The following is a 24781-nucleotide window of genomic DNA, read 5'->3' on the forward strand; positions in this document are numbered from 1 at the left end:
ATTTGTTAGAAAAAAAGGAGAAGATAGAAAAAGCAATGCAATACATACACAATCCACTCTACTACGTCGACTTATGTAATCTACAAGAGAATTATTTGAAATGAGTAATTTGTTTTAAGTTTGTAGTGGTTTTCTATTTTATTTCTATTTTTAACTTAAATTTTAAATGTTTATAACTTCTAAAGCCCAACGATTTGTCGAATCCGACTATAACGAATTTTTGTCAAAATACTCAGATATTCAGGACGAACTTCCAAACATATTTTTGGGCTAAGATGCTACTTTTGGAACTTTCGTAGATTTTTCTAACGAATTTTTAAAACAATTTTAGCATATCTACCCACAAACTACACACAGAAAAATATATGTTAGAAATATGTTTGGATCCAAACAAATATTTGTTTGGGACTGACTGTAAACAAATATGTATATGTTGGATCTAAACATAATATGTTTGGGTCCAAACAAATATATGTTTGCAACATTTTGTAACATATCTCAATTTTATATGTTTGGGTACCAACATATTTTTCATGGGTGGAGAGAGGATGTTTGTCAAAGAGAGTAACAACAGGGCTGCCGCCGCTGCGAAATGCTGGTTTATAATAAAGAGCTGTGTGTATGATGTAATAGGAGACGCATAAGTTTTGTGATGTGTATGCGTAAAACACGTGTGTTTCGGGTTTTGTTGTTGTTAACCAACGTGGCAAGCAAAGAGGAAAAGAAAAAATTAATTACGTTGGTCTGTTTTCTTCAGTATTCTAGAGGTATTTGGAAAATAAACAAGTAGGAAAAGCACTTTATACCCTCCACCACAAATTTCAGCCATTTCGGTGGATTAATGTGCCCACAACCTTCAAAATACCGAAAATCGGAAGGTACCGTTCTATGGGGGCTATATGATGGCGTGGACCTATACCTACAAATTTCTGGGGGAAAGTTTTATACCCCCAACGAACACTAAATACCAAATTTCAGCCATCTCGGTGTGATAATGAGGCCAAACCCTTCAAAATACCGACAATCGGGAGATATCGTCCTATGGGGGGCTATATCAAAATTAACGACGCGTCACGCGTCATTTTGTATGGGGCTATACGACAGCGTGGACCTACATAGCCCGCTTTCAATACCAAATATCCTACGTACAAATAATAGATTTTCCCCATATTTCATCCACCTACGTCAATCCGTTCGGACGCTGGAGTGATTTCCACAGACGGGCAGACGGACGGACATGGCTATATCGATGTAGAATTGCACGCTTATCAAGAATATATATACTTTGTGGGGTCTACAATGATTGTTTCGAATAGTTACAAACGGAATGACAAACTTAATATACCCCCATCCTATCCCAGCAAAATTTTATGGAAGTGGTTCCATGAGATGCCATGATTTCACTGGATCTTTTGCATTGGTTCAAATGAAGTCGTGAAAGATCCTATCTTTTCATCAGCATTTGAACCCATTCAAAGGAAGTCGTGATAAATCCGATCTTTTGATCAGCATTTGAACCCATTCCATCGATCCAATAGAGATGAATTTTGTGCTTTTTTATACACATGTATATTTTCTTTTATTTATCTAATTACGTTTAAAGCTATATAAGATTTATTATGCTATGAAATCCCATTCATTGAGCTAAAAATAGAGTCGGACTGCACTCTTTAGTATTACAAAAGTTTCCTTACCTGGTCTAGAAAACACTGCTCTACAGAACCTTATAAGCAAATCGATTTGTAGATCCCTACAAAACAAAAAACATTTCCAAGTGTTGTAAAGTAAAATTCACGAAATAGTAATTTGCAGTTGGAGTCCATATCGAAATCTGCACTGGTGATGGGAAGTAAAAAACCTTTTGTAAGATGCTAAAACTGCAACAGCTGGACGACCGGAAGTCGAGTATCTCACTAAAGTTCTCAACATGTCGCTAGCACCCACATCGTTCCCGAAGTCTGGCAAATTTCCCAGGTACTGAAGCCTTGCAAGGATATTAGCAAATGTGAATTGTACAGACCGATTTCGCTTTTGTCGCCCGTAGCAAAGACCCTTGGGGCTTTAGTCCTCACCAGCATTAGAAATAACTGTCCAATTACCGATCAATAGCATGGGATCCGTAAGCAGCACAACAACTGCGCTGCACGTCATCTCCACACATATTAGTCGTGGACTCAATCAGAGAAAGTCGTGCGATAGAACAGAGATAGTGGCGCTTGATTTATCAAAACCCTTTGATACTGTCAAGAACTCCACGCAATTTGAGGTCATCGAACAGCCTACGCTCCGACCAAGTTTGAAACGTTGAAAAATAAATTATATGTGTGGACGCCAGTCGTACGTAGAATTTAGGATCAAGAAGTCCAAGACCCGCAGAGTGAAACAGGGAGTTGTTCAAGGTGGGGTGATATTGCCTGATGCCTGACACTGATGATACCGTGCAAAACATCTGCCTATCATGCAACACAATGCCCACACGACACAATGCACCTTTTCAACTGCCCTACCAAACCTACTAAAAAACTTAAGGAAGTAGCTTTGTGGTTACAAACCATCGAAATAGCCACATTCTTAGTACAACTGACATAGAAACATATAAACAACTGTTACAACAACAACAAACTGCAATTATTGATGTAAACTTTTTGATGATAGCTAATTAATAGTTATTTCACAAATTCCTATGAATTAATAAAAAATCATGAAAATCATATTTCAATACAGCATTTTTCATTTCCCGAACAAGAAGTGTAAGTTTCATGCCAAAGTGTTGGTGAAAATGACATGCTAAAGATGGGTGAAAATGCTATTCTAGGCAATCGGTTAAGATGACATGCCAATGGATTGGTATAGATGCCATGCCAAAGAATTGTTGAAGATGTCATTCCACCGACTTAGCAAAGATGACAATGGCAAAGATCTGAAAATGAATCGAATCTTTTGGGGGTCACGCTCTTGTAAAAAGAATGAGTGAAGATGCTAAAAATATGACATTCCATTTCACTTGCCCCCATTCTTGAATAGCATTATTGGCATCGAACATTTTGCTGGGATGGTGGAGGGTATAAAAACAAATTGTAGTTTGGTTTTTTATTTTATATTATATTTTTCCAATATTTCGACCATCGTTGATGATCGTCATCAGGTTTGTATATTTGTCCGTTTTATATTAGGAACTTGGTAAGAACTTTTGCTCCATTCATGCGCCAAGAAAACTACCAAAGGGAAAATACCTTTGCGCATGAGTAGAGGATACGTTTTTTCCAAATTCTTAAAATAAATTCCAAAGGTCAAATAAATAAAATTTTACTATAGGGTCCTAGAATACATCAAAAATCTTATATTTTTTAAATTCCTGAAATATGTAAAACTGAAAAACACATGTGAGTTTATGCAAAATTGTCCCACAAAACTGTATTTGAGAAAAATTATGTCAAAGACACAAAGACAAAATGTTTCTGGACTAAATTTCGATATACATAATAACCTAGACAGACGGCAGCGTTAATTTGCATTAACTGCCTTAATTCAAATTAATTCTTGCATTATCCACATTCTTAATGCACAAAATCAAACAGAATAAGCCCAATCATGAATATTCTTCCGGAATACAACTCTCAAGGAATAGATTTTTCTCGAGAGAACATTCCTCCTATCATGAATAATGTGAGAAAAATAATCATTGAATTTGGCAGCACTGAAGGGTCTTTTTCATACTTTGTGTGCCCTAATTGTTGTGAAAACAAAGAGAAAATTTAAATCATGGTTTAATAAGAAAGGTTAGCCAAAGCTTTATGTCAATTTAAATTTTTTTCATTCGAGTATGCCTAAAACTTCAAAACAATATAAACAAACTGTGTAAGTCCCAATTTACATTGGGCGAGTTTACTTGCGGCAATTGTCAGTTTGTAGGTGAGAGAGGGTGCTGAGAGGCAAAGGGTTACCATATGCCTCACCTCTCTCTCCTACAAAATGGCAATTGCCGCAAGTAAACTCGCCCAATGTAAATTGGGACTATGTGTGTGTGGTGTTTGGATAATATGCCAAACAATTTTAAAAACAATCGAATTCAATGATTTTTAAAATAGTTTTTAGACCATTTGTATGGAAGAAATTCGTGAGATTTGCATTGAAAAATCAGTTTTCTTCATTCATTTTTCGCGTTTTTATAAAATGCTCAAAAAATGCATTGTAAACAAACCCAATTGTTGCTTTTATTTTGAAGTTTTAGGAATTCAAGAAAAACAAGGGTTCTATAGATTTTTTTCATTTAAATCTACCTCTTTACTTATACCATGATTTAAATTATTTGTGTTTTTAGACAAAATCAACAAATTTAATCAAATAAATTACACTTTTATACATCAAAGACATTCAGAAAGATGTTTCTAAGAAGACAGTGCAATTGACTCCCTTGTGCTATGGAACTGCCACTATCATGAATGTGTTAGAAACGAGTGTTTTTAATTAAATAATGGGAAAAATTGAAAAAATACGAATTCTGAAATAAAAATAATTTAAAATATGCTTCTATCCAGTGTTTTTTCAATAATTGTTGTGCAACAATTTTGTATGTCCAAAATTCTCTCATCCCATCGTTGATCGGTACAAAAAGTGGGGAGTGACTGAGTTTGCAAAGTGATGTTATTTTGTAAAATTTGTTCAATTTTTAATAAATTTCCAACCACAAGTAAAAGATTTTAGTATAAAATTCCAACAAAAGTGTTTATTTTGCATGTTTTGTACAAAGTTTGTGGGAAATACTAAGATCTTTTGTAAATTCCCTTCAGTTTTGCAAGGGAGATTTTTTTGGAGGAAAACACATGTTTGAGAGCGCTCATGATACCTACTTTTTCTCCATCGGAATTTTTTTTCCGTGCGGATTTTTGTTTGTGATAGCAAAGAAGGGAAAAGAGAGAAATTCCGCACGGAATTGCCATTCATGATTGGGCTGAATTTATACTGAATTTAGGTATTTCAATATGGCAATACTATAGAACAGAACCCATATTCATGTAAGAGCATGACACAATTACCCAGGTAGTGGCATCGTAAAATTTTGAATATGTTATGTCAAAACTTTCTTTATGTTGTTGGGGAAATTACAACAAAAATATTTTTTTTATAAAGGGATTTGACTTTTCATATTCGATCAGCTGGTGTGATACCACTACCTGGTAGTTCTGCCATGTGTAAGAGAGAGAGAGAGAGCATATTCTGAGAACAAGGAAAACACAACATTTCAAGGAAAACAACAACAAAACAGTTGTTTACCAGCAATCAGCTGTTTCGTAAATGCAGAAACTGTCGTCTGTCAGGGTAAAATTAAATGCAGATCTTAATGCAAATTTACGCTGCCGTCTGTCTAGGGTATAAGTCACCAAAAAAATTAAATCTCCAGTTGCAGTAGCAAGCTCCTAGTACCAATTTCACACTTTTGAAAATGTTTGAATTAAGATTGTCTCTAGCAACTTTGCTGACTAGAATGCGAGAAATATTTAACTATGATAACTGAATACGAAAAAGTCATCATGTAGGGATGTATTTATTTAAAAAAAATCCCCACACTCTAGCTTTATAAAGTTGTTTGCACATGATTACCGCAAACATTTTGTACAGTAATATCTAAGACACGACAACTCTTTATGTTTTCCAAAACTACATTCCCTGCATGTTTCAAACACATGAACAAAAATATCACTTCCATACCATCTTTCAGCTTTGCAAAGTTTTTGCATCTCTGTGAAAATCGTTCACATCATCATCATTATTTTCCCTAATCCTCTGAAGAAATTAATGTTTCCTGCAAACACCATTTAAGAAATGCCACAAGAGGGGAAATGTTCAAAGGATTCTGTACGACTGAGGACAAATTGGCTTGTGTTACATTTCACAACAACATGTCTCATCAGCTAATGTGAACAACATTGGTGTGTATTCTCACAGATAGCTCAATGCGTTGGTACGAATTATTGGAAATGAGATTTGATCTGAATGTCAAAAGCAAAACATAGTAGCAGCAATATCAAACACATTGCGTGATTTCAAGCTCAACAAAGAAAGACATTTGAAGCTATCGTTTGGTATTCCCTAGCAAGTTATGTGTGTCTGGAGACTTATTCAGATGTGATGATGCAATTAAACAAATCTAATGAATGGATGTCTGTAACGATACGAGTCTATAAAAGGCAGACAGACAATCATGCGATTTTGCCCCGAAATAAAGTGTCAAAAGTGGCATGCTTCCCAATTGGCATTTGCACCAATAGGCTGGTGTGATACAAGCTTTGTGTATGTATGTGCATACATGTATTTTTGCGCAGATGTGTATCCTCCATTTGGGATCTAGGAAGCAATTTCAAAACAAAAAATACTAAAATGAAACATACAGTACTGGAGCCAATCCCCATCACCCTTGTTAGGAGGAGCAGCAAAGCATGACAAACGAACATTGATTGCGGTCACTCATATCTTTTAAATTTAACTTTGATTGGTAAAATGTTAATGGCCGTTGCTGAAGCATTTAGTTTTATGGTTCAATTCCTACGTTATTTGAGTGGATTTATAACACACATATATGGAGTTATAAAATAGTATATACCATTTACAATGGTATAGTCACAATTGGGTTTATATTTTAATGATATAATAAATCCACGAAATGTTTAGACAATCCACTCATACATGAAATGAGAAGTCGACTTCAGATATTAAATTTTAATTTCGTATTGACCCAATTCGAATAGCATTTTCCGCTTCAACTCGATTAAAGATAAAAAGTATTATCTATAATCACATTCCCATTTCAGCCGACCGACCCTTTCTTTGCCAATATTGCAAAGTCAAACATGTATTTCGATAATTTACTGGTAGCCCAAATTGGATTGCATGATCCCAATCATCAACTTCCAACTATTACATGTGGTGGCCGTTTTCCGCACCCTTTTCGGGATATTATCAAGGCTTGCCCAGATAGGTTAATATAAGGCCGAGAAGGTCAGACACGCATAAAAATCACCTTATTTTCCCCCATCTAAAAAAGCATACATTTATTTATGTCCAAATTTATCGATAGTAAACAAAGATAACCCAAATAACGCTTGGGAGGGGGAGCTGTATATGGAGAATGACTAAAGCAAAAAAGAAAAACTATATTCCATTGTAAGTATTTATTTGGTTGATTGTCAATATTATTGTGGCATTGTCATCTAGTTCACCGTAAAACAACACAATCGACAATTTCAGTTTCCTTTCTGGTTGATGGAAATCGAATCCTTTCTTTATTTTGCATAATATTAAAATGTTTTGGTTCCTCTTGAATCCAATTTCATTAAATTTCGCAAGGTGGATGGCGATAGCATCAGGACGAAAAGGGAAAACGTCAATTATAATAATTTAAATTCATCGAAAGGGGGGTGACAACTGTGATTCAAATGATGATGATTGCAGCAGCAGAGTGACAGAAAATCTGTTGGTATAGAAAGACAGACAAAATAACAGGCGGACAGTTTTGAAATATTTGCATATTTGTTGTTTTTGTTGTTGTGAATTGCGTCGAACAGAATTTGCATTTGAATTGAAGCAGCAGTCGTGTCTATTCTTTGTTTATTAATATTTGAAGCTTCCACTGCCGAACGGCCGCCAGCAGCAAGTTGAACAAATTGTGTTCGACGAATTGTTCTCACAACTATAACAGAAGAACGAACACAGCAACAAATTCCGAACAAAATTTTCCATTTGAATCAATTTTTGGCATTTCTACTCGATTCCTTTCTTAAGCCCTGAAGTAATGTGGCATACAATTAAAGTTGTCACTTGATGCGAACAAAGGGTTGAGATGGACGGAATAGCTACCATAAATATTTAGAAATGAAATATTTAAATTGTTTCGAATTTTATTAGGTTTGCTAGAAAATAAATTAAACCGATTTATAGTTATCAGAAACAAAAACATTATTCGCCTTTCTATGATGGAGTACTTAACAAAGAATAATAAAAAATGCAGGTCATTTGCCTTAAACAATCGTAAAGATTAGAAGACTACTTATATACACTCACAGTAAAGATATAGTTGACACCATTTGACATCGAATAAACATTTTTCGAATTTCTAATAATTTGTTTATTTAGGAATGTTTTTATAGAATTGTCTCCTCCTTCTCTTTTTCATTAAAACTGCCGTAAAAAATTATGCTCTATGACCTCATCATAAAATAAAACGACCAAAAAGGCCCTTATTTACATTTCTTCTGGCCAATGGAAATTTGAGACAAAAAACTTTTTTAATATCATCCTTAAATCAAACAGCCTGGCATATATTAAGCAAAAGGTCACAAATGAAAATATTGGCCATTATTTTACGGGCTAATGAGAGAAACTTTAGTCGCAAATAATTTAATTTCGGGTCTGTTTGAAAACATACAAAGTTTTGGGAAAAAAAATGTCACAAAGATTGAAAAAAGAAGAACTTTTTTCAACACTAGAAAAAAATAGTGTCTTAAAGAGTAGCCAATTTTTGGGAGGGGGAGGTTAAATTCATTATAAATTTAATATTAAAAAGAAGGCCAAGGCTGGGACCCAACAGCATAAGAAAGCCCATAGGTGGCACTAAACTTAATATAACCCATCAAATGGGGCGTTTCGAAATCTCATGTGCCCGAAAAGTACTAAACGAATATTTAAACAAGTAAACTAGTATCAGTCAGACGGATATGTACCCTCACCCTCTGGCCAAAAATATATTGATTTTGTATCACGAGTTTGCTTCAATGTACTTGGAATCTGTAGGTAAACTAAGGTGGTGCGGGGCTATACCAATACATTGGAATATACCTAAGATTTTTAGTAAGCAAACTTCTGATTCATAGAAAAATCGAAACATTAAATTACGTTAAACTAAGTTTGAAAGAAATTTTTGAAAAAAGATTAAATTTTTGAGAGTTATCCCAGCAAAATAAAAAAGAGTGCATCAATTTCTAAAATTTTTATATAAAATAACAAATACAACTCAATGTTCGGGCATTTTTACGGTAACTCACGAGAAGAAAATTTTCTAATGGAGTGTGTTGGAGTACATGTCGAAATCTAAACTGGTGATGGTACTGCATTAAAACACGTGCTTTGGATGCAAATTGGACTGCATTCTATTCTATTCTAAAGGATTGGCTAAAATGCAATGCCAAAGGGTTACTTAAAATGCAGTGCTAATTGAGTGCATCTTTCAATAGTCATGCTCTTGTAAAAATCATGAGTGAAAATGCATAATTTGATGTCATTCCAAATCACTTGTACATATCGTCACCGTAAATGCCTGAAGTCGTATCTCAAAAAGTGAAAATTAGTTTTAGCCTTAATAAGATTTATATTCCATAAAACAGTTTTTCATTTTATAAAATTGTTTGCTCGTGTAAAGTTATTATTTTGTTACCCAGCAAAAATTTGGTAGGCACATGTCATTACTTTCTGCATTACCAGGTAATGAGTACTCATTACCCTCCGCATTATCAGACAGTACATATATAACAGTTAACTAGTTACATCCTTACTTACTACTTACTTACAAACTAATAAGTACGGTGGCACAGAGCTAGTGTGTCCGACTACAAATCATAGGTTTGTGTGTTCAAAGCTCACCGTCGGCATGGGAGTTTTTGTTGACAAAATTACGAAGAAATGTTGATGTACATGGATGTTTTTAAACCACCTTTACTATTTGTATGGGTGGCCTAGTATGTAGTGTGTTTGGCTACAAATCAGAAGTTCGTGTGTTCGACACCAGCAGGGAGCTGAATAAAAGAAAAAGAAAAAACAAAAAAAATGTGGAGTGTTGAATTTGAATATATTTTCACCTCAATTGCTCTAAAAATAGAACATATGCTTTTTAGCTTTTTTTGACTACTGGTAAGTGCTTAAATATGTACTTAAAAAACACATTTAAGGAAGTACTTCCTTCCTATGACATCCCCATGTAAAAAATAATGACTTTTACGGTCAATTAGTAAGTAGTTACAACTGCAAATATTTACTGAATAAAGTCATTATTTGGTAATGACTTTTTTTTGCTGGGTAGTTACGACTTTTGGCATTTATGGTGAAGATATGCATCTGTGGAGGCAAACTTTTTGCTGGGATCTTGCACACTAGCCATTTTAGTATGGGACGGCAGGGTTTTTTATATGCTTTTGGGCCATTATCTCAGAAAGTATAGACTTACTCCGGAAAAAAATTGTACCGTTGTAATAGGGACCGTGAAAACAACCTTCTACAAAAAATTTTAAATAGATCCGAGACGAGTCCTCAAACTGCACTTTTTCCAAATTTTATGTGGGAGATACCCGTAGGACAGGAACGACATAATCCATATTCCAAAGTGTTACATGATGAAATAATACGATATGCAAAGTTTAGATCAATCAAAAAGTCCCTGCGAGAGTTACCTTGGGGATTTGCCTTTTAGTTGGTGCGGTTTGGGATTTACCCCCAAAAAATTGTACTATCGTAAAGAGGGCCACAAGGACAAGGCGCTCTTAAACTACACTTTCTCCGAATTTTGTGTGGGAGGTACCTGGTGTGGGGGGTCCGATGTAGTCCATATTCGAAGCCGATCTATATCTGGAAGGAATAATACAATGTGTAAAGTTTGGACCAATTCGACTGATCCTTTCGGGAGTTTAACTTTTAAATTTGTTTAAATTTTGTGGGTGAGTACAACAATATGGCCAATCTTCGAATTTAAACTATGTTCGGACAAAATAGTACAAAGTGGTGAGTTATCGTGCGCACCAGCCAGGCAGACAGTCGGACGGACAGGGCTAAATCGACTCCAAATTATCTGAAACTCGTTTCGTCTAGGCATACTTCGGGTCTAAAACCATTCCTAATTCGGTCTTTCTGGACAAAAGCCGACTATTTTATCATCACTTATTTCTATTGGGACTAAAGGAACCGAAAAATTATGTCAACATATTGAAGGCAGTGTGTTTGGCGTGTCCCTAAAGAAAATCATTTTCTTTTTTTTGCTATTTTAAAAATTGTTTGCTAATTTCTGGAGAAAGAAATAGCTATTTCTCATTGGATTCATTGTTTTTTTTTTAGGTAGGTAGGATTGTTAATTTAACAAACGGTATAATAAATTACCTTAGCGTTTACATAAGATGAGCTATTTTATTTTGCAAAATGTCGACATTATAGCGAGGTTCAAATTTTGGTGGACTAGGTAAGACACGCGGTTTTGTATTCGCAGAAAGATACCTGAGAGTATGCTCTTTTAGCCTATAAATTCAAGAGAAAGGTGGTACCTTTGTATCGGGCTACATTCGGACCTGTTTTTGGTGAAGTAGTAAAGTATACCCAAGTAGCCCTATATACATTTGAACATTTGAATTTCACTCCAAATTTATCTGGAACCACTGTGCCGATCTTGATATAATTTAAGCAACGGGCAAATTATTCAAATATCTCTAGCTGTCGAAAAGTTTAGAATTTTGAGCAGGAAAAGATTCTGAACCAATGTGAGGCGGAGGCCCAATTTTTTAAATATGTATGTTAGTATCGCGTTGAAATTTAGTATATAACACAATTGTGATCCTGTTTTCCTGAAAATTTCAGAGAATATACAGTTAGGGACAAAAGTTTACATACACCCCTTGGCTTCTAGTGTAAGTGATGATTTTTATGAAATTCCAAGTCCACAGTTTTATTTCTTCTTACTAATAAACAATATTTAATACAACAAAAGTATATACCATAATACAAATAACGGTACATTTTACAAAAAATGATAGGGACAAAAGTTTACACACACACCCTAAAGAAATATGTGTATTGCCGTACAATTTATGGAATCAGCAGCAAAATTAATACATTTTATTATTTGGCGAATGTCTCTGGGTGTCTGAGATATATTTAAGAGAAAAAGAATTAATTTTTGGGAGTGAAATGCCGTTATTTCAGGTCAGACTTCTTGTATATATGGTTAAAACTGACCCTTGGCTTATTCTTTGCGTTTTTCGGTATTTTACTTTATAAAAAGCACAAAATTAGTGTCAAATTGTAAATCTTGAGACGCTAGAAAGCTTTGATTTTGTTCTTGTGCATAATATACTTTCCTGGACGTGGATTAATGCAGGGTTTTTTTCTCAGATTTCTCAGGAAGTTAATAGATTCCGCGGAATTCTTGGTGCAAATTACATATGGTCTGATACAATCCTTGGACATCAATTGAATCAGAAACGTACAATTATCCGAAACTTTTCGCCCCTATAGTGACGGTAATGATCATAATACGAAAACGACGTTGTTCACAGTATACATTTCTGGCATACAGAAAACCAAATCTTTCCCACTGCTATGCGTTCGTTGATTCTAAAACTAATCATCACATAACTAATTTGTTGGTATTTGCCTAATACAGCAAATAAACCAACACTTTCTCGACGGTGCCCGGTCTCACAATTAGGAGGTTTAGCGTTTTTTATTTGGGATGACAACTCCTATTTTGCTTTTCCCACTAATAAATTAAAGTTTGTTTTAATGAAATATTAAAACAACGACTATGGGATTAAGCCTGACTATTTTGAAAAGCAAAATAGAAGCCGCCATCCCAAATAAAAAACGCCAACCCTCCTAATTGTGAGACCGCCAATTTTTCCCACTAATAAATTAAAGTTGTTTTAATGAAATATTAAAACAACGACTATGGGATTAAGCATGACTATTTTGAAAAGGAAAATAGAAGTAGCCATCCCAAATAAAAAACGCCTCCTAATATTTTTTTTTTTTTCAAAAAATATATCTCAGACACCCAATTTTGCTACTTATTCCATAAATTGTACGATAATACACATATTTCCTTGGGGTGTATGTAAAGTTTTGTCCCTATAATTTTTTTTGATTTTTGTAAAATTTACCGTTATTTGTATTATGGGATATACTTTGCCTGTTTTAAATATTGTTTATTAGTGAGAAGAAATAAAACTGTATACTTGGAATTTCATAAAAATCATTACTTACCCCAAAACCCGAGATTTATGGGGTGTATGTAAACTTTTGTCTCTAACTGTATGTAAATGATATGTGGAAGGAGCCCCATATCATGAGATACAAATATTCAGGTTGCATCAATAGGTGCAAAGTGTTAGCTCGGGGATGTTTATGAGACGCAGATTTTCGATTTTTTGTTTTAGTTTTTACTACATTTTCTATAAACACATTTGCAATCTTCTAATCATCTCTAACTAATACTTCGTAAGTGCCTGAGGAATTGCTATCGTTAAAAGTTGTAAGCAACAGAATGTTATGAAACTCACTTTTTCAAACAAATAATCCATGCTATCATTCTGTTTTAATTATTTCATACACATTATCCCGCTACAAGGCCATGAATCGACACTGTCAGTCACAATAGGTGTTAACATGGGTGGGAGTATTGCTTGTCATTGCTTTGTTTTTGTTTGTTTGTTTTTTTTATGTTTTTGCTACTGCGGAGTATTAAATAAAAGAGAAAATTAATTAGACTTACTTTGTATCCGGATTAATGTCCTTTCTCCAATGGCACAGAACAAACTAACGAAATACACGCACACAAATACATGCATATATACAACGCACCACTTACGGATCTGGGTCGTTGGAAATCAATAGGTCTGGCTTTGTGTGTGAGTGGGTAGGTGGGTGTATGTGCGGCGATGCCTCTGATAGAGATTAATTGTTAACAAACAATTTCCAACCGAAAAACTTCAAGAGAGTAAACAACATATAAACCGGTATCAACATCAGGACCACTAACACGTAATACAACCAACTTTCGGTTATAACGTCCGTCATAACTGTAACGAGAGCAAAAAGAAGAAAAAGGAGAAAACAAAACATTAACGGAAACGGAAATTACAGGTGAGCAACTCATTGTAAAGAGATTTTCGGATCTGCAACTTTGAAACTTGAAATGCGGAAGATGAGTGTTTTATACAAATTTTCAGATTAGGATTAAAACTTCTAATACCTTTTTTCTTGTTGCTTGTCGGCACGCTAGTAGGATAGCAGCTGAGCCAAGCAGCCAACTATCCAGCAGCCATGCATGGCTAGACACAAAGAGGAATACATACAAACACACACACACATACAATGAACAGAATTAAACATAAGCAAATAAAGGTGTGTAAAACGATGTGAGAGCGGGAGGAAGGGAGCACTGCTACTACCATGTAGCTGAAATGCCAACCAGCATATTCATAATAACAATATTCATACTGAATCAGAATCAAAACTTCTATGAGTGCACAAACCCTGATTTTAATTGAGAAGGAACGAAGAAAAAGCACACAACTTGCTCTCCTGCTAAATTGCCAAAATGTAAAAGCAATTAGTGAGAACATTTTTTCGTACAAATTCATCCTTCTCAAGAGGGGTCCCCATCAGTATACACTTATGTGGTTATATCCACTTCGAGGAACATATGTATGTATATGTCCTAGGACTTGCGGAGGCACATCATAGGCAGAAGGGGGAGTGTGTGTAAATGGTGTTTTACTTTCTGTCCCCCACATTAACGGTTGTAATTACGTATATGGGCGCTATGAGGCCCTTAAGTCAGAGCAACTAATTAGTGATTATTAGACTTTCAGTGTTGACCAAAGGATAAATATATTTAATAACGTATTAACATAAATGTGACTATTTAAGAATAAACTATGTAAAATATTGATGTTTATGTCCTAAGGCTTACGGCATCATTACAATAATGGTCAATCACAGTTTATCTGCTTTCGTTACCTAAAGAATGGCAAAAAGGATATGAAGATTAAATGAAACAGTCATGCAGACAAAATCAATATAATCTGTCATGGAATAGTTAGGAACAGTTTTTTATCAAATTTCTGAATATGATACATGGGAATACATGGGAAATGCATTTACCCAGGAAAAACCTAATACTGAATTAATGTCTTTATTCAGTTATGCAGTAACTACTTATAAATAGACGGTAAAAGTCATTATTTTTCAGTGTTCGAAAATAAACACTATGGTATCGTAGCGTACCGTTCTGTACCGTACCAAGGTGGATAGGTACACTACGAAAATGTACCGTACCCGTACACAAACACTAAAAAATATTTTAGTGATACTGTACCGGGGCGCAACGAAAATCTTACTGTACCGACTGCGGTACACTACGATTTTTAGTGTACCGACTGCGGTATGCTACGATATTTTAGTGAACCGACTGCGGTACAGTAGAGTTATCGTAGTGTACAACTGGTCAGTTCACTAAAACATAACGTACCAGTAATGTACCGTACATGTGTGTTGTGTGCATTGTGAGGAAAAATTATATGTTTGATGTTTTTGAGAATAAAATTTCCAATCAATAAATATTTGTAATTAATTCTATAAGAAGATTTAAGTGAACCACCAATATTATAGCATTCGGTTTAAAACCCATATTATTATGGTACGTATTTACTCGCTTTGAGAAATTTTTTATTATGGGCTCATTAGAGTCCTTGTAGTCAATGCACAACATTGTTTTTTTTTAATATCAAAAATATCAAATCTTACAAATTTAGAATCCGAATTCTCTATTTATGAGCGACAACCTTGGTTATCTCTAAATGGAAATGTTATGGAGTATTGGGATTTTCAAAAAAACATTAGTAGTGGTATTGCTAATATTGTGCTGGCAATTCCATCAACCCAAGTAAGCGTGGAAAGGTTGTTTTCAGCCATGAAGTAATTTATATAATATTGAATTTTATTTATTATACTTGCCTTCTTTGCCAACAAAGCATATAACAATTCATATTTCCTCATAAATAAAACACTTGTGTGGTACATTACAGGTACGTTATTTTTTTAGTGAACCGACCAGTGGTACTCTACGATATTTTATTGTACCGACTGCGGTACGCTACGATTTTTTAGTGTTGGGTTAAGAATTTCTATCAGGTTATCATGCTCAAAGATTGACCTGTTGTCGCCCGTAAAAACATATTTTACATTATCTCTCCATAAAATTTTCTTTCCATCAATATCAAATACGGGTTTATTGCTTTTATTATACAATGCATTTGATGACGTCTTTCGGTATGCACCGGCAATTTTATTTAGTTTTCGATGGAGGTTGAAATCGTCCTGTAGTTTTTATAATCTTTCAATCTCCAGACATCGGTGTTTTAAATATTCAGTGTTTGCAATGAGTATGGATGCTTGAATTTCCCCATTGAGCTCCCATCTTCTTCTTTGGTCCATTAAATTTAATATATCTTGTTTTATCCATACCTTGTTCTTTAGATCGTTTAAAATATCCGAGAGTATTTTCTGCTATGGGTTTGAGTTTGATCCTAACCATCGTACCATATGCTTTCAATATTTTCTCTATTGAATACGTTCAGTTCTTGATTTATCCGGTTTTGTATGCTTGTTTTGAAAGCTGCATCGTTGAGTTTTGCTACGTCGAATTTTCATCGAAATGTTATTTTCTTCATTACAGCAATCTTTGTTCGCAACTTTATCATCAGGAGATTGTGGTCTGATGAAACGTCAGCTCCTGGATAGGTTAAGGTTTTTAAACCGACGACCTATACCTCGAGTTAATTAAAATAAATGGCGTACAATGTGTCCTCTTCGATTTTGGGACTATTTGCAAATGTACAGCCTTCTTGGGGGGAGACAGAACATTGTATTAGTTATGCTCATTTTATGTTCTTGACTGAGCTGAACCAGTCTGTCGCATCTTTCGTTCCTTTCACCTATACCTGTTATAACAGGAACTTGTTCCTTCCCCACTTCGTCGTAGAATAATTCAATTTTGTTATTACTTTTATCAGCAGTTGAATAACACTGTGCAACACTGGAAATGCAAACAACTTCTTATGGGCATTTTCTGAAAGTACATATTGAGACTACAAAAACCATAATTGGGTTTTGTGTTCTTAGATCGGGTTTAGATTTTACGGCCTCATCTAAACCGACCTAAAATGAGCCTTTTTTCCAGTGATCGGACCTTTATCTCCGAAACTAATAAGAATTTTGCTTTGCAGTCTTCAGAAATATTGAGCCCTAAAGTAGTAGAAATTATGTGTCAAACAGATGAACTAGGAAAAGCTGCATCTAGCGCATGAAACTCGTTAAAATATAGAAAAGTGTACATAATTTCTGAAATTCTGGTCAGTAACAACTAAACTGTTGGGAGTAGAAACAAGTAACCATTCTAAAAATTTTCCAAATAATGTGACCATCTATTCTTCAGAACATTCTGAAACTCTAAAATGGTTATTTCACCTTGTTTAAGGGGTATTTCATAACATACATTTTATAAAACTTATTTCAAACAATGTTCACACAGGCTGTTTATTCTCATGTTGGGGATTCCAATGAATTATAGAAATATTTACCAAATTGTTGTTGAAAAATTTGCTATGAACAAGGCGATAGAGGCATTTTACAACAACATAATGTTCTGAAGAGTTGTGTATTACATTCCAGAGAATATTTTCCCAAAAGGTTACATTAAGAAGAATTTAACATTTTGGGAGATACGCTGCGAAATATACACAAATTATAGCATTTTTAGATATATTATAAAATTTTAGGCAATAAATGCAGTTTTTCGAATTCACTATTCCTCCAAATATTTTCTTCTTGCTCTTATCTACAAGTTTGCTGCAGATGTCAAGACAAGATTCGTATTGGTTTCAGAGATACAGCCCCGATTTGTTTTAAACATTCGATCTTTAACCATGTTTATATGAGGCCATAAAAACCGAACCCGATCTAAGAAAACAAAACCCAAATATGGTATTTGCCTATTGGTCCTCTACTTTCATAAAATTCTGGACAGAAGTTGTTTGCACGCGATTGGCTCCAAAATGTTGCACAGTGTAATGTGTATATCAATAGGCTTGCACTCTAATTTATGGAGTAAAGATCAGTTAGATTTCGGGATGAAACCCTTAACACACTGCGCAACTGAAACTTTAGAAGGTAAGTTTTTAGTAAAAGAAGAATTAAAATTAGTTGAATTTTTTGTTAAAGTGTTACAAAAAGCCCGTTTTCTTTTTTGGTCTGCAACTTTTCATCAACTATTGGTCACCGTAGGTATGTTGCATATTTTTAAGACGTTTTACGTTTCAACCAAACTAATTGTAGTGTGGATATATAGGGCTTTTGGGATATATTTGCCCACCTCGTCAAAAGTAGGTCCAATTTTCGGTGACGCCCCCCATTCAACTGCACCTCCCGGTTTCAAGTATGTATTTCGTGAATTTTAAGTCACGTTCGAATTAAATTGGCTGTAATTTTGCACAAGTTGAATGTCCTAATTATACATATAAGTTCTTTAGAATTCACAGAGCATGCTTTAGCATGCTCCAGAATCGGACTACCGCACAATGTAAACTGAATAAATGTGTTTTGCCTAAAGCAGCGATTACTGACTTTGACAAAGATTTATTGAAGGCCTCTTGTTGAGGCTCTTCAAATATGCCGTCCGAATATTGACACAATTCATACTTGAAAAACACAGTCGCAGAATGAACCCATATATAGAGCTGTTCCAGCACGGTGGCAACTTTGTCAGTGCAAGAATATATGGGTTTGTATTGCAGCAACAGCAACACTTGTAATTTAACACAATTTGTCGGCTCGTCTCTGTGAGTTGCTGCAGAGTAAAAGTGTGGGTAAGTATGTTTGTTTTTTAAACGACTTTGAACTGTGCTGGCTGTATGTAATCAGTGCCTTTTGCCAGAGTGCAGTCCGCATACCTTTTGTTAGGAGTAATAGCAATTGTCTTTGTGCTATCAACAGTACCGGGGCATCACCAGAGTTTGGCCAAAAGCAAGACAAAAAAAACTATTTTCCACTTTGTCTTACGGAAGAAATGTTTAATTAGAGAGCTCACAAGTAATTGCAGTGATAACCGCATCAGTGGCCTCTGAGGTTGATTTTAGTTGTTTCGACCAACCATCGTTTTAATAAAACCTGCTGCTGCATTGGGTAACTAACTGTAAGCTATAAAGCAGATGCTCATTTGGGCTTGGATGTGAATCTAACAGGCAAAAGGGCTTCATCGATTCATGCAAAAGCAATTTAAAAGTTTGTTGTTATGCTTTGCGCAAAACGGTAGCTAATGTTATGTTTTAATGCATTAAAGAAAGGTTCAATATGATAATGAATTATCACACCAGAGACGCAACAACAAGTTTATTCATTTACGAAAAAATCCATGGTACCAATAATAACAAATAAAAGTACATTCTCTATAAAGTAGCTGCTTGGGACGTAGAATTACTATTTATGGTTTGAATAAATATTTATGGTTTTTAAAACGACTCAATGTAGAGAATTATTCATTCAAGTAGAGAATTATTCCATTAAAAAAATTCAAATTTATCTCTTAGAAAAAATTTATATATGGCAAGTGTCTCATTCAAGTCAAGAACCCAGCAACATACTTAAACTTTACCTTGATAGTGATGTATGTATAGCTGATGTCGCTTTTTAAAACCACTGAAACAAGTTTTCATACAATAAAAAATTGTGGAAAATTAACCATGCCGCAATGTTTCGAATTAACACATTTATGTAATTTGTTAAAACAAGTGTTGTTTTCTAACACCCACTACGTAAACAGATACGTAAGGTGGTATCACTCATTCAAAATCATTACAATGGAGGGAATACAAGTAAACTTAAAACGGATGAAAACACATTTTCCCACTTCATGGTATGTATTTATATTCTTTTTTGTAAATAAATACATTGTAAAAGACAAACATTAAACTGTATTTTCAAATTGTTCATGAAATGAAAATTCTTAGAATGTAAACCGATGGAGACGAATTTAATTCAAACGAATTTTCACAGTCATTCGTAATAAATAAATAATAACAAATTCTGTAATTAAGGAAACCACCTATCTGTATTCCACCTACTCGGTTATGTCACACCTGACACATCATTTCATAATAGCTGTGGGAAAAACATCCAACATTTGCATAGAACGAACAAATGAAATAAACATAAAATAACAATAACACAAAAAACAAAGCTAAAATTAACATTTGTATTAAAAAATGCTAAACACAATTAATGACAACGAAAGATATTCTGACACAAAACAATACAAAATTGTTAAACATTGGCAGTGGTATATTTAACAGACATTTTCTCAATTTCTATTTATTCGAATTGACGGCAGTTCAAATTTATGATAATTAATGACAAATGTTATATTTGTGGAATAAATTGAAAGCAAGAATGAATAATATAAATATTTGTTAAACAAATATCGTTTAAGCGACTAGAAAATATAATAATTAAAGATTGGATGGGAAGAGCAATGAGGATTTGAAGTCTTATTTTGATAACTAGGACACAAAAAAATAAAAATTGCAGGTGATATACCTAATAAAGTAGAACTGTGTGTGATATGAAGATATGTACTTCCGAAACGTATTAACACGTTGCAACTTGATAAATGTGTCAAAATATTGCAGCTGCTCACTTATACATTGTTCCTTGAAAATGTAACTGAATGCATCATAAATAAAAATTATACGTGTTTGCTTTTTAATTGTGTCAAAAATGCGCAACTGTGACTTTTTGAAATATATAGCTTTGCAGTAGTTAAAGACTAACGGCGTTTCATCTTCAAGGTCAAGATCGTCCAGGCCAAATTTTCGTTATAATTTCTTCTCGGATTTTGGTCTACAGATATCAAACCGATAACAAATTGAATCAAACAATCAACGACAAAAAATGTACCTTAAATCTGAATAAATAACTTTCTAGAACATACGAACTCTGTAGACATGGTTCTATAAGGTCAACAGCAAAACAAATGCGATTTTTGTCATCTTTTTCGGTTTCTGCTCGATAAAAACTAAAGCAAACTAAATTTACCTAAGATCTCAGTAAATCACTTTCTATAACACGTGAACTATACAACTATACAATGACATCAATATAGTTGAACGAATCGAGATACAACGATTGCGATGGCTAGGCCATGTTATAAGAATGAGTGATGATGAACCCGCTAAAAAGGCGTATAAATACGGGCCGCATGGAGGTTCTCGCAGATCTGGAAGGCCAAAGCTTCGTTGGAGCGAACAAGTGAAACGAGATATCACAAAGCTACATATCCCAGATTGGGAAAATACAGCAGCAAACAGAGAGGATTGGAGATTTTTTCTTAGTTCGGCTTATGGAACAAATGTTCTGTAAAAGGCCAGCTAAGTAAGTAAGTAATAACACGTGAACCTTCTAGGAACCGTCCTTCAAGTTCAAAATTCACTATTCATATTATGGTTTACGTTTACTCCTGTTCATGTCTGGAAATAACAAACTGTCAAAATTCAAGGAAATTTGACCTGAAAAGGACGGAACCTAGAGGGTTCATATGCTCTAGAAAGTTGTTTACTGAGATCATAGGTACATTTTTGTAGTTGTTTGTGTTCTGGAATTTTGAACGGTTCGGTATCTATTGACCATACTCGGAGAAAAAAGTATAAAAATCTAAAATTTTCTAAAGTTTTTTGCTATTTTGTTCCAGAAAGTAGTTTACTGAAATATTCGCTACATTATAGTGGTTAATTGTTTTCTTGAATTTTGAACGGTTTAGTTTTTATGGAGCTGAAACCGAAAAAAAATGATAAACATCTCATTTGTTTTGCTGTTTTGACCTTAAAGAACCCTGTTTACAGAGTTCGTATGTTCTAGAAAGTTGTTCATTCAGATCGAAGTTACATTTTTGTAGACCAAAATCCGAGAAGAAATTATAAAGGAAATTTGACCTGAACGATTTTGACCTTGAAGATGAGTTTGAATGGAGTTTATGTGTTCACAATTATTATTTTTTAAGCCGGGAGCTACAACTTTGCATCCACGACAAAATGATCCCTTTTGACATCAAAGCCTCAGGAATTTGGGGACCCATAACCGCGAATTTCGAAGTAACAGGACAAAACGCCGGGACTCGTGTCTTCTTATTATACCCCCAGCATTTATGCTAACGAGGGTATATACACTTTCATACGGGCTAAATGTGCCTCATAGAAATAATGGTTTTAGACCCCAAGTATGTTTGGACGAAATGTGTTTCAGACAATTTTGAGTTGATTTAGCCATGTCAGTCCGTCTGTCTGGCTGGCTGGAACGCACGATAACTCTCGAACGGATTAACCGATTTGGTCCAAATTTGGCTTTTCTAATATTTTGTCCAAACTTAGTTTAAGTTCGAAGATGGGTTATATCGGTCCACTCCATCCGGTACCTCCCCCACAAAAGTTCGAAAATGTTCGGAAAATTTATGCACACTATAACTCTTGAAGGGAGTAACCGATTTGGTCCATACTTTGCACATCGTGAAATTTCTACCCGACTTAGATGAGGTTCCGCAACGGGCTTTCGAATCGCTTTGATTTTTATTGTAACAACATGTATTCACTGCCCCCGTACGACGTTACAAGTTTCATCAGGGGCAAGTTCATACTTCCTGAGAAAATAGCCTGAAAGGTGCAAAAACCCCCTTTGACACCGTGTGTAGTGTTTGGAGCGCAAGATAACTCTCGAACGAATCTGTCGATTAGGTCCAAAATATGGCCTTTGTAATATTTTGTCCAAACTTAGTTAAAGTTCGAAGATAAGGCATATCGGTCCACTCCTTCAGGTACCTACACCACAAAAGTTAAGAAATGTTGGGAAAAATTTTGCGCACGAAAACTCTGGAAGGGTGTGACCGATTTGGTACATACTTTACACATCCAAATGTATCTACCAGATATAGATCAGGTTCGAATATGGACTATATTTGTCCACTTCTTCGGGTACCTCCCACACAAAATTTCGAAAAAGTTCACTTTAATACCTGCTCTCAAATTACTTTGGTTTTTGTTGAAACAACTTGCATTCGCAGCCTCAAGGACGACGGTAAATGTTTTTTTTTCAGGGGCAAGTCCATACTTCTTGAGAAAACAGACCGAAAGTTGTAAAAACCCTTATGGCACCAATTGTAGTGGCTGGAGAGCTCGAACCGAATACTGGGTTCGCCCACACTTTGGATATTGTCATATTTCTTCAAATATTAAAGGAAATTCGAAGGTGGTGCTTATAGATCCACTTCTTCTGGTACCTCCCCCACAATAGTTCGAATATTCGCTAAAACTGTGTGATATCTCATAAACGTAGCAATCGATTTGGTCCAAACTTGATTTATGTTCAAATGTTCAACATTTGTGTGTGGTTAAGGTCTGTTCGAGGATTCTTTGGGAGTTCATAGGACCAAAATTTTGAAAATCCCACCCTAAATACATACGTTTTTTGGGAAAAAAAGTGTTTCAATCCACACAGGCTGAGGGTATATCTCTGTTGGCAAAGCCCACTGATACTTTTTTACTTGTTTTTCGTCTTCTATCACGCTGCGGTGTCAGAATATGATTATTTTTCCAGTGTAATATAAAGATTTACAATAGTGCTAGTCTCACAGTCTATAAAGTCGGACACTCACCCCAAACTAGTTAGCCCTGACTATTTAGTTTGCTGTGAAATACATTATTGTGACATAAAATACAAAGGAAATCAACTCACAATAATGAACAATCTATTATGTTTGTTGTCAAATGCTGTTAACAGTACTCTGAATGACCGACCTTCTGTAGGCCTTGGTTAGTCTTGTAAATTTAGGCTATAGCTAAGTTATGTGACCACATAAATCAAAACTGTTTACGGACGACCACGTATTGAGATCTTTTTAGTGACATGAAAAAATCAATTTCCCAATTATCACAACTTTCGACGTGGATTATCACGGCAAGAACGCATCGATCAAATTATATAGTATAATAATTAATATATAGAAATATCGAAAACGGGGTGGGAAATATACATCCATAAACATGCAAAATTGCTAACAGACAACGTCGAGCCACAAGAGAAAAAATTACACCTTATTTCGTAATATTTTTTCATGCTCTACACGGCTATGTGGTGGTATTTTTGATATTTGCAAAAAAATGCAAAAAGTTATATCCCTAATGCACATCTAAAAAATATTACTATAAGAAAATCCAAAACGTCACAAAAATTTGGCGTTTTAGCAACCGGTGGTAACAATTTGGTGGCATTCAATTTGTGGTACTCTACATTCCGTCCAATATATTTTAATGCTAAAAAAGGTTAAATAGAATTTCTATTGGAATATTATTAAACACAGAGTTTCAATATAACAATAATGATATTATATCTCAAATTCACATAATGGGCAAAGGTTATAAACATAACAGAGAACGTCATTAACTGAAAAAATTAATGCTCTAAAAATATTTCGGGAAATATGGAAATTTTTATATTCATAAACACGTATTCTAAGTAAAAATATCATATCTATAGTTTTATTGTATACATTTGTTTGGTCGATATGTATGAAAAACATAGAAATAAAAAAACCAAAGTTATGTCGTTTTTGCATTTCGAAAGAGTATGCTTGTATATTTACAATGATTTCGTTTACAATATTTAATATGAAAATGGACAACTGCCTGAATCACAAAAATTCCTATAATATTGACAATTCCTTGTCTACTATTCCTTAATTTTTTGGCAAATGTCACTTTGATCTCAAATTCTTTGTAAGTAATAAAAGTGGCATAAATATTTATTTTATAAATGTTTCTTATGATTTATTCAATACATTTTATCATTCCATATTTATTACATTAAAAGTTGTCAGTCAATAATTCACATTATATGAGATAACAATATTGTATCTAACCATTAATATATAATT

At 34.5% G+C, this 24781-nt stretch overlaps 2 protein-coding genes across 13 annotated transcripts in view; both read right to left on the minus strand.

Annotated features, from left to right (window-relative positions):
• Tpst (tyrosylprotein sulfotransferase) overlaps positions 1–24781 on the minus strand; it is a 118625-nt gene that overhangs the window by 70384 nt on the left and 23460 nt on the right. For 2 of the 12 annotated variants that reach the window (XM_073978361.1, XM_073978370.1), the window contains exons 2-3: positions 13520–13826; positions 9561–9785 (exon numbers count right to left, since the gene is read on the minus strand). The exons of 3 other annotated variants lie outside the window; for them this stretch is intronic. The gene's annotated coding sequence lies outside the window, so the exon portion shown is untranslated. Of the gene's footprint in view, positions 1–9556; positions 9786–13519; positions 13827–24781 lie in introns of those variants that run through there. 7 more of the 12 variants (XM_073978362.1, XM_073978371.1, XM_073978365.1 and 4 more) reach the window with 5 other exon arrangements.
• LOC141399488 (uncharacterized) lies at positions 13702–13824 on the minus strand. Its single transcript, XM_073978373.1, has one exon. It carries the CDS (start codon positions 13822–13824, stop codon positions 13702–13704), a length of 123 nt encoding a protein of 40 aa, XP_073834474.1.

Source organism: Musca autumnalis, unplaced genomic scaffold (genome assembly GCF_047663935.1).
Source record: "Musca autumnalis isolate F117 unplaced genomic scaffold, ASM4766393v1 scaffold_3, whole genome shotgun sequence".
Classification (NCBI taxonomy): Eukaryota; Metazoa; Arthropoda; class Insecta; order Diptera; family Muscidae; genus Musca; species Musca autumnalis.